Source organism: Centruroides sculpturatus, unplaced genomic scaffold (genome assembly GCF_000671375.1).
Source record: "Centruroides sculpturatus isolate CEXI.00-Female unplaced genomic scaffold, Cexi_2.0 scaffold2521, whole genome shotgun sequence".
Lineage (NCBI taxonomy): Eukaryota > Metazoa > Arthropoda > Arachnida > Scorpiones > Buthidae > Centruroides > Centruroides sculpturatus.
The window spans coordinates 18,114-29,475 of NW_019386725.1; the positions used below are offsets into that span (position 1 = coordinate 18,114).

At 29.1% G+C, this 11,362-nt stretch overlaps 1 protein-coding gene and 1 long non-coding RNA gene across 2 annotated transcripts; one reads left to right on the plus strand and one right to left on the minus strand.

Moving 5' to 3' along the window:
* Positions 1-830: 830 nt before the first annotated feature.
* On the minus strand, positions 831-5,864 carry LOC111615668 (NADP-dependent malic enzyme-like). The gene is made up of 16 exons (XM_023357099.1): positions 5,835-5,864; positions 5,369-5,527; positions 4,986-5,110; positions 4,253-4,328; positions 4,010-4,171; positions 3,698-3,801; positions 3,518-3,627; positions 3,342-3,439; positions 3,143-3,256; positions 2,646-2,757; positions 2,434-2,576; positions 2,188-2,358; positions 1,874-2,118; positions 1,322-1,415; positions 1,079-1,240; positions 831-863 (listed from the first exon to the last, which is right to left on the minus strand). The coding sequence occupies exons 1-16, from the start codon at positions 5,862-5,864 to the stop codon at positions 831-833; spliced, it is 1,938 nt and encodes a 645-aa protein (XP_023212867.1).
* A 3,736-nt stretch (positions 5,865-9,600) lies between these two features.
* On the plus strand, positions 9,601-10,443 carry LOC111615670. Its single transcript, XR_002755122.1, has 3 exons — positions 9,601-9,775; positions 9,845-10,011; positions 10,145-10,443. It is a non-coding gene; the product is annotated as an uncharacterized LOC111615670 (long non-coding RNA).
* The last annotated feature ends 919 nt before the right edge of the window (positions 10,444-11,362 follow it).

Sequence of the window (11,362 nt, forward strand, 5' to 3'; positions counted from 1 at the left end):
AGAGCTTATCATGTGCTGTTTTTTAATAAATCTACAATCGTTCACAGGAAAGAGAAAGTTTTTATAAGATAAATATTAATAAGTAATTAGTAATGTAATAAAAAATATTGACATTTATCAATATTTTATGACGTAAAAATATTTTTATTCATTCATTAAATCTATTTGCCAAAAACAAATATTTCAAATACCTTAAGCGAATTTATCAATAAATTCGGTTATTTAATTCGAAATGCTGAACTATTTAATAAAAGAAAAAAAAATTATCAAAAAAGGAAACAGTTTTGTCACGTCAGGATAAGACAAGCACATTGCCACTTAAAATAGATTGTGTTGCACAACATTTCAAGTATAGAAATTACTTTTCACAGTATATCACACAGTAAAACCTCGTTAAATTGGAAGTTGAAGAGATTAAAAAAAAACCACCCCGACTTCAAGTTAACGAGTTTAATATCCGATTTTCTCAAATTTTTCTATGGCTGGGAAATTTTATTCCCGTTGATGAGCCGTTTCTTAAAAATCTGTTCAGATTTATCACAAAATTGTAATCAGTTTACGGCGCTTTTGAGTACGTTGCCAAGGCGCTCCCTTGTGTCTCGATCAAAACGCCAAACGTAAGGCAATTAGCCTCTTTTAGGACGACAAAGGTTTATTTTTGTTAGGACTAAAAACAAAATTGGTTTTAATAAATGTACCTTAATAATTCTCGAGTTTCTAGTGGGCTAGTCCAAGGGTGGGCAACCTTTTTTATAACATGGGCAAGAATAAATTTTACGTTTTTTACGCGGGCCATAGTAGTTAATTGACACCTTGTGACCTGTAAATTTTTAGTCTGCAAATGCGAAANCTGCAAGTAATCCCTATTTTATAAAAAAATAAAAAATAAAAATGAAAAATTCATAGCTTTTGTTATCTGGTATTTTAAATTGAAACATACAGAGTCGAATAAAAAGTTATTTTCACGTATATAGAAAGGTTTAATTAATATAATAATTATAGATATATACTAAAAATATATCTTGTAACATTATCTACAATATCTTAATATCAGACTGATGCAATCAAAAATACCTACTTCATTATTTGTACCGACGTCTAATGTTACAGGTAGTGTGAAGTATGGAGGAATACCTGCTAAAGCAGTATACAATGCCAATTTACCGACAGATATTCCCATACCGTTTGCACCTAAATCACCAAGACCCAGTATCCTCTCGCCATCGGTTACAACAATCGCCTGTTGTAAGAAATGTGTACATGATTTGTACTGTAAAATATACTCATTATTAAAAAAAATTACACTGAATTTAGCACTTACTTTAACATCTTTTTCTGGCCAATTTCCTAAAATATTATAAATATGACCGGAATCGTGCACGGAAAGATATAATCCTCTAAAAATAGAATTTAATCAAAGTATAATTATTATACAAAGAATTACACTTCATTCAAGAGTAATAATTAACATTCCAGTTTATTTTTTATAATATTCTGTTAAATTTTATGATAAAAATCATACACCCATAAAAACAAGATTTTCTATCAAGCAGGAGGGATAGGATCAGTGTTCAACCACTCAACAACACGTGACTGGTAACACAGGTGATTCATTGGGTTCTCTAGATCTCGGACCCGTTCCGTTTTTACTTGAAGTGGAACGAACTTTCAATCTGTTTTGATCCCCTAACTATACTAGAGTGCGGCTTTATTGAGTTTTGTTTTTCTTGCAGACGGTGTGAACGTCACACCTGATCTTATTAATTGTGTCAATGTTAAAATTGAAATAATAGAATTAAAATATTTGATTTATTTATTTTATAAACATAGAAAAAAAGGTAACAAAAATCAGATTATTTCTATACTACATTACTGACTAAATAAGCCATTCAGGTTGATGTGGCGGTTACTATAACCTACGTAATTGTAATCGTATTGTTTGCCCTTTAAGAAACTAACTTTATCTTCCGGTTCCGGTCTGTAAGTGGCCATACTCTCCACATAAAAATATTGAGCTAGTTTTGCAGCGATGTTAAGCGATACATCACGTATAGACTGGAGGGGAGGATATACACGACCTTCTGAAATATGCTCTTTGGTCACCTGGTTAGCCAGAGCCTAGAAGGTAGCGCCAGCTGTTAGTCAAAATACAAACTATTCGGTAATACGGTAATAAATTACTCTTACCTTAGCTGCTACCAGAAAGGATTCGTCATTAATGTGATGTACGCCGCAACCTGTAACTGCAAGAGCCATTCCAGGAAATATGTAAGCGTTGTTTCCTTGTCCAGGATGATAAGTTTTACCCTGGTAGGTGAAAGGAGGAAAGGGACTACCGCTAGCGAAAACACATTTACCCTATCCAAAAAAAATTATTAATTATTTCAGGTTTATATTGTACAAAATTCGTTAGTTTTATTCAACGAGAATTACTTCTGTGTAAGTGTACGCTTCCTCTGCTGTACACTCTGCTTTATCGGTCGGGTTACTCAATGCAAATACTACAGGATGATCTGACATGGAAGCCATGGCTTTCAATACAGCCGGTGTGAAAACACCTTTTTGGGCTGAAACGCCTGTTTATAAACGAAATTCTTAATACTTATTATTATAAATAATAAATTGTATAATAAATGCAAAAATACCTATTAAAACGGTTGGCTTAACAAATTTAACTATTTCTTCTAAATTTTGTATTGGATGACATTCTTTGGCATATTTCCCTTTATGTGCATTTATGCCACCGCTTGGACGATTCTATGAAACAAATAATTAAAAAAAAAAATTAATAAAATATTTTCTTTTACTTAAACCTTTAGCGCCATCTGCAATCAATTTTGTGAACTATAACACAGCAAGGTAATTGTTCAATAAACACACAAAATAACCGTAAATAAAATTAGAAAATAAATCAGAAAGTGCTGTTCGAAACTAAAACATAAAATAAATCGAGTTTATTTGATGTAAAATACGATAAAAATTAATTTTCTTACATTTACGAGCAGACTTAATAAAGATTTTAATCTTCCTTGACCTATTTTGAGCAAATTTACCTTTTGGGAATTTGTCATTTAGCCAAGTGAACGAATTTATCTTTAAACATTTGAATAATATATACAATTGAAATATTAATTAGGTATACCTTAACGATGAGACCCTTAGAATCTATCATCCAAATTCGACTAGTAGCCTCGTCTTTCGATAGACCTTCTTGATCCATAGCCATAACTAGTAGATCGGCAGTTCCCAGCGCTGCCTATTTTACAGAAATAAATAATTTTTTAAAATAATAACAACGTTATTATTATTATTATAAATATAAATAAAATAGCCAAACGTACTTCACCAGCACCCTGAAATAAAAATATGTTCTGTGATAATTTTTTTCCTGTTATTTTTAAACTTGCAATAATACCCGCAACAGCGACGGAAGCTGTACCTAAGAGAAATATTTAAATACATGAATCATTCTTAAATAAATCTTTATACGAAATTCTTCGAATTTTGTTCTACACACCTTGAATATCATCGTTAAAAGTACAATAATGATACTTGTATTTTTCTAGTAATCTGAATGCATTACTGTTACCGAAATCTTCGAATTGTATTAAACAGAATCGACCAAATCTATTGAAAAACACTTATAATTTATATATGTTTATGATATTTATAATTATAAAAACAAAATATGTAATACTTTTTGACTATAGCTTCCATAAACTCTTCTATAAAATCGTCATATTCTGGTCCCCTAACCCTTTTCTGTTTAAGACCAATATAAAAAGGATCTGCAAGTAATCCCTATTTTATAAAAAAATAAAAATGAAAAATTCATAGCTTTTGTTATCTGGTATTTTAAATTGAAACATACAGAGTCGAATAAAAAGTTATTTTCACGTATATAGAAAGGTTTAATTAATATAATAATTATAGATATATACTAAAAATATATCTTGTAACATTATCTACAATATCTTAATATCAGACTGATGCAATCAAAAATACCTACTTCATTATTTGTACCGACGTCTAATGTTACAGGTAGTGTGAAGTATGGAGGAATACCTGCTAAAGCAGTATACAATGCCAATTTACCGACAGATATTCCCATACCGTTTGCACCTAAATCACCAAGACCCAGTATCCTCTCGCCATCGGTTACAACAATCGCCTGTTGTAAGAAATGTGTACATGATTTGTACTGTAAAATATACTCATTATTAAAAAAAATTACACTGAATTTAGCACTTACTTTAACATCTTTTTCTGGCCAATTTCCTAAAATATTATAAATATGACCGGAATCGTGCACGGAAAGATATAATCCTCTAAAAATAGAATTTAATCAAAGTATAATTATTATACAAAGAATTACACTTCATTCAAGAGTAATAATTAACATTCCAGTTTATTTTTTATAATATTCTGTTAAATTTTATGATAAAAATCATACACCCATAAAAACAAGATTTTCTATCAAGAAGAATTTATATTTTTTAATTCTTAAATCTTTTATTTTATATCTTCTAACAAGTAAATTATATTTCTTTATGATTTCTTATAAATTATAAATCAGACAACAACCTGATAACAGCCTCATAGGAAATATTACAATGTAATTTCACACTTTATAACAATAACTATACTCAGACACACTAAGCATGTGTTCTATTATGTCCTAACTTTAGAATAAAGAAGAAAATTATTAATTTATAAATTCAATAAATGAAACAATTTAGATTCAGTTCATTATTTATTATTGCATATAAAACAAATCACTATTTGTACAAGGATAAAAAAAAAAGTCATTGTTAAAATTTCCTGGAGTGAAATAATGTTAATATATTAAAATGAAAACATTCAAGCGGATATTGAGATATAACGCTTACGCAATTATTTCGAAAATTTACGGTTAGTTATTACAATAAAGTGATAAAATCCACTACTATTTTTTATTATTATAGATTTATAATATTTATTATTACCTTGGTCTTTCAAACAGAACACTGTATTTTAAGCATGCCAATCCAACTGTAGGGGTATATACTATAGGCATTAACAAATCGGTATGCTCACATAAGACGCGATAAAATAATCTTTCGTTGTCATCCTAAAAAATAATAAATGTATGTAATAAAAATATAAAGTCTGAAAGTGAATAGTTCAAAGTATAGTTCAAAGATTAAGTATCTTCTAAAAATATAATATTATTAAAGAGAAAACATTGATAAGAGGTGTGGTCGAATTTGTCAAGGTATATAATTATTTCTGGAAAAAAAAATTTTGTTTTTTTTTAATCCTATTTTATTTATCTTAAAATAACACTTCAAAATAAATAATTCAGTATTTGTTAAGTATAATTCAGTACCTGAAGTTGCCTCAAATATAGATATCGAGATAGATCATTCTCGTAACCTTTTAAGTTTTCTAAAACCGCTTTTACTTGTAATTCTGAACTTCTAACAGCTGGAGGTAGAAGTCCTCTCAATTTTAAAACTTCTCTTTCTCTTCCTGTATAAGCCAGGCCCTATAAAATATAATTTATATATATATATATATAACTTATATTTNAATTAAAATTGAAACTTTTAAATTAAAAGTAAACGAAAATTATCAAGTAAAGAAAGAAATTTCATTGAGATAAAACAATATCACATCCTCTTATCGTTTAGAAGTGCTTCTTGTAAAATGAAAACAATTAGAAATAATTGAAAGTATATTACTTTCTATATCTTAATTTTTCATTTTTAATATTTTTACTTTTCCGACTCTATTATATATAGTCTAACATTGAGAAAATATGATTCAAAAACGACCCCCCTCAAAATTTTTACATTTTTGGACTTCAAAGGGACCTGAAGCATTTCGAGGTTCCCTGAGTCCAAAAATGTGAAAATCTTCGGGAGGGAACCATTTTTTGATCGATCGCCGAACTTCCTTCTGCTATAAAGGCCTATATATTGTAACCGGGAAAATAAAAACGGAGCTTAATCTTTTATTGTTCTATGCCAGTACGTACTTTTGAAATAGCTTCCAGAATTTAGTATTTGCTTTTAAAGCATGAAAACAAACAAATTGCACTTGGCATTTCCATCAAAAACAAAAATTTGATCTCTTTCCCCGATTCACTATATTCATAAAAAGTACGAAAATAAAACTTCATTTTCAAATCTCTCGCGCTTTTTTCCCTCAAGCGGTCATCTAAGTAAAAACTTATTTTAAAATACTTAGTAATTTAAAATTATTTTAAATGTTTTAATATATTTAAAATAGGCCTAATTTTCGTACAGTCGAGCACCTGCAAGATAGCTGCGTTATGTTCCCTTATCCGAAGTAACAAGATCACTCAGAGGATTGTTAATGGTATTCGATTCGCGCCACTTTATCGTGTCTTAGGTGCTTTGCGTAACTTTTACAATACACTTCAAAAAGTTAACTTTACTACACTTACATGATATTGGTTTCCATTTTTACATTATCAATTTTGTTATTCTATCGAATAATCAGTAAAAACAGTATATTTACCAGTCACATTATTTTCATTTATATCCAGAAATACATAGATCTAGCTGAAAAGATGCGAACATTCTGCTTAAAATTTTCTGGTTATACTATTGTCGAATGGCACGTACTGTACAGTATAAAAACGAATAAGTACAGTACCGCCTTAAAGTAGTGTAAACTCCGAAATCTAGTCGTTAATCACTTCTTGCCTCGCGTCCTCTCGAGATGAGGGTGTATGTGATCCGCGCTGTATATTAGAAAACTGACTAATGGAAGATTTCACAAAATCTCACTATTATAGTATAGAGAGCTCTGTTGCCACGTGCCCTGGTCGATCACTGTACCGTGTGATTAAAGATAGACTCTTATAAATCTTCTCTAGAATAGTGCACCCTTATGCGGACGGTTATCCAGTGCTCTGTTAACAGGAGTTTCACTAATGTAAAAGACAGGAAAGAAAATCGGAGTGTGCTCTTTCCGTTCGTTATCCGGTGTTAAGTGGACTCGACTGTATAAACTAAGAAATTTTGTGTTCAAAATTTCTTAGTTTATACAGTCAGTGTTTTATAGTATTTAGGAAAACTAAATACTATAAAACACTAAATACAATAAGTTGTAATTTTATCTAAAGGAAATTGTAAGTTATCAAATATATTTTATCAATTTAAGTACTGGTTGCATTAAATAATTTTGATTTCAGAATTATTGCAGGTAACTTAAGTAACCTTATGCAATTGTAGATATATTAGATTAATCATTTTAAAAAGTGCTTTAAAAAACTGATATATTATCTTCAGCTTCTTATAATAAGAAGTTCTCGACATTATTCATAAAATCTATATTCATTAAATCTATTTAATTAATGAATGGATAAAAATCGTTTTTCATCAAAACATTTTGAGAAATGTATCTTATAAAACTGTTCCACTTTTCTGTGAATAATTATATTAAAGATTTAAGAAATAGCTGATGTAAGAAACTGAAGATAAGATATAAAATAGAATAAGAAATATGACAAAATTCGCTTGCTATAATTATGTTTACTGGTTAGAATTATATACGAATAAAGACTTAGAATTTAAAGTTATTTATTTCTATACTTAACAATTTATATCAGTCAATTATTTGACATTGATATAAATTTCTAATTCGTGTATTTATTAATTTCTGAATTAATCGTTTTTTAATATAATAAAGATGGGGAAATAACCTTTTTAATATAACATAGCAGGTTGTGAGATGTCAATTATTTGACATTGATATAAATTTCTAATTCGTGTATTTATTAATTTCTGAATTAATCGTCGCAATAAACTGGAAAATCTTTGAAAATTATACATAATATTGGACATCTGTAGTAGTAGTTTAATGCCTTGACGTAGAAATTTCTACGTAATATGCATGAGACGTCACATTTATCTAACAATTATTTCCAATTGTTATTTTTTCCTACTATTGGACATTGTCTCGAAGAAGAAATCTCCAGAAATTCCGACTTTTCTTCATTGTATTTCGACGCCATTTTGAATCGGAACGTCTCGGGGAAGTATTATTTCTTTTCTTTGACTGTGTGATTAAAATTGAACAATTTGCCGACTTGAAATATGATCATTTAGATTTACGTTTTTTATACAATTTATTTTTCTACCAGCTGCCACACTAAATAAAAGCAATATATATTTTAACTCTTTCCGTTCTGTGGGCATTCTTTTTAGCAAGCCCATTATGGATTCGGCCAGGCCCACAATGGGGCAGCCGGGTGGTGAGGGACCGGGACCCAACATATCCGGATGTATCACCTCGTGAAAAATTTCGACCCGTCCGGATTCGATTCTGGATTCCCAAGAGCGGCAGGCTGTCATCTTGACCGCTTGGCCGTTCGGCCATCAATCTTGTTTGTGCTGCCTCAAGATAGGAACTTTTTGTCATTTCTTTGTCATAACACAAGAAGGAAGATCAAGATAAGTAATTTCTAGGCCTTCAATATTTATGACAATTTACTGATAGAAATGTGATATTAAATTTTATAAAATAACCTAAGTACAGTACAGTACATAAGCTGAAATTTCAATAGTTTTTGACATTTTAATAAATCTGGAGCTATTTAAATTATATTACCAAATAATGTTAACAAAACATGAACTTTGCTTTTCAAAATATAGAGTTTTGGACAGGAATAACTATTTACAATATGCGCTCCTCTTGTTACATCACTATATATTAGGTTCCGGCCTGGTAGGTATCTAGGTGACTATGGTTAGTATAATTCTTAATTAAAATAAATAATTAATAGAAGATTGAGAATAATATCTTAATGAAATTACTTAATGTATCTTTTATCACGATATGCTTAATTTTGAATGGTGTCAAATACTGCACTATTCAAAATTAACTAACTCACTAACTTAAGCCATAATATTCATTCTCTAATTAAGTTTACGTGCGAAATGTATCGTATTTTTATGTTTAGCTAACATTTTCGAAGTACAATTCGAATATTTCATTCAAAAAATGTTTATCTCATCTTTCTTATAGTATATTTGAAAGATATTTTAGTTTATCATTTTTCATTCGAAAGAGATTTCTCAATAGGTCATTTATAGCCCGTTTATTATATGAGATTTTAGTTAGGTCAAACAAAATTGGCTTAGTTTTTTACATAATCAATATAATGTTTTGCCAAGTTTGTGACAAAATGATAAAATTCTTAAGAATAAAACATATTATTTCACAATATATACAGTATAAGCCAAATTATCCGAGGTAATACGGACCGATCTTTTAAGCCTCTTATTACAGTACCTTAGTGAATTTAAACATAAATAAAAAAAACATTTTTTACATAATTTATTATAGGCTACAGCTAATATAAATTTATAAATAATATTTTATTTTATTCTTAAAATTATTTATAATAATATAAATAGTTTGAAGAATAAAAATGACTGTTCTTGTTGTTAAATTTTACATCAGTTTATATGGTTTATTTCGCATTGAAGATGGCGAACGAAAGGCGGTATCTCGGTACTCGAACAATTCGGTATTCGAACACAAAATCTGGAAAAAAAAGTCGCTCGGTACTCGACTGAACAAAAGCGACCCGCTAGAACAAATTTTCGATGAATAACATTTCTATTTTTATTTTGTCACTCATAAAAATTTTATGATGAAAATAAAAGAAAATGAAGTTGTTGTTGATATTTCTGATTAAGATCAACAGAAAAGATCAGAAAATTACGATATTACGTAAAAAGAAAATTAATGTTAACACGTAATACTATACTTTTAATTGTGATTGTTATTTATTTATTGATTGCTTTAATTAATGTATTTCTTTTAGTAATGAAAAACAATAGTATACTTGTATTAACTTTTGGAACCGAATTCCATGTTTTGCATTAGTCTCTTGTTTCATATAGCACGGCACTTTTTCCGAACGTAACTACTGTGTTTTACAAGGGATATTTGGATATAGGTTTATTTTCTTTATGAAAATTTAAATTATTGGTGAGTCTCACAATTTGAAACTATTTTAATAATAATAATAATAATACGGGTAAATAAAGTACAAAACAAAACATTTTACTTAAATTATATTAAAAATATATAAACTCTGATGAAACTTCGATAAAATTCGCAGTTATCCTTTGTACTTTCCCGACTTTTCATCCGAGGTGAATGTTAAAATAAAATAAACTAGTATTAAAAGATTAACCGTCGTAAAAAAACAAGCAACGAACCCCGGGTGTACGAATCATCACTTCCTGGAACAAGTTCGAACTCACCCAGTAAGATCGTTGACTGTTAGTTGTTCTTTTATTAGCCGCATCGTCAAGAACTGTACCATATACGCGAGGAAGACAATAAACTCAGTTTTGTTACGATCTCTCTCGTTCGTTTTTCACGAAAAGTAAAGCAATAGTAGTAAAAACACTACACTATTAACATGAAAAACGAAAGAAGAGATAAGAAAAAAAGAATTCCAGCAACGAGTTGCGTAACTTTCCCACTCTCATGAGATTTTATTAAAAATAACTTTTACATTATTAATTATAATGAATAAAATTGTGTATGGCGCCATCTGTTATGAGATTTTATTATAAATTATTTTTATATTCTTATTTATTATAAAATGGCATAAAGCTTAATTTTGAGGGAAGAGATGAGTTTTATAAAACGTTGTAAATACTAATAACGAATAAAATCTTCATTAAGTCCGACCCCATTCGAAATATACATAACCTCCCACTATCTCCTCATTCCCTCAACCTTTAAACACGAAAATTTAATACTATTAATGCCCCTAATACTCCTACATCCCTGCATAATTTCGTTTCTTCATCATTACCCCATCCTGAGATATTAAACGAAATACAGTAGATGCCAAAATCCTGGAGGATAAAATTTGATATGATTCCAATATAATACTTTCCATGTTACATACATAGCAAGGTTTTCCCCAGGGAAAGCAAAAGGAAACTTCAATATAGGTTTTCCTTCTGATATTTAAAAAGTAATTTTATTTATTAAGTATTTAGATTCATTTTCTTATTACTATTTAATCTTCATTTAATTCGTTTAATTACAATAAAATACATACCATTATGCTCTTAATTTATTATACTTAGGCTACTTAAACTTTTATCTATATATTTGAGTGATTTCTTCTACAATTTCCAAAATATATAAATATAATTAAAATGTTCTGTAGAGTACATCCAGTTAGTTAAATATTAATAACTTTGCCATCATTAGACCCAAATCCACACAGAATAATAACTTGCAAATAGGGTTTGTGATGGCTCTATATTTGGTTTAAGGACAGAAATGTTTTGTGACAATTTATTAATTAAAATTT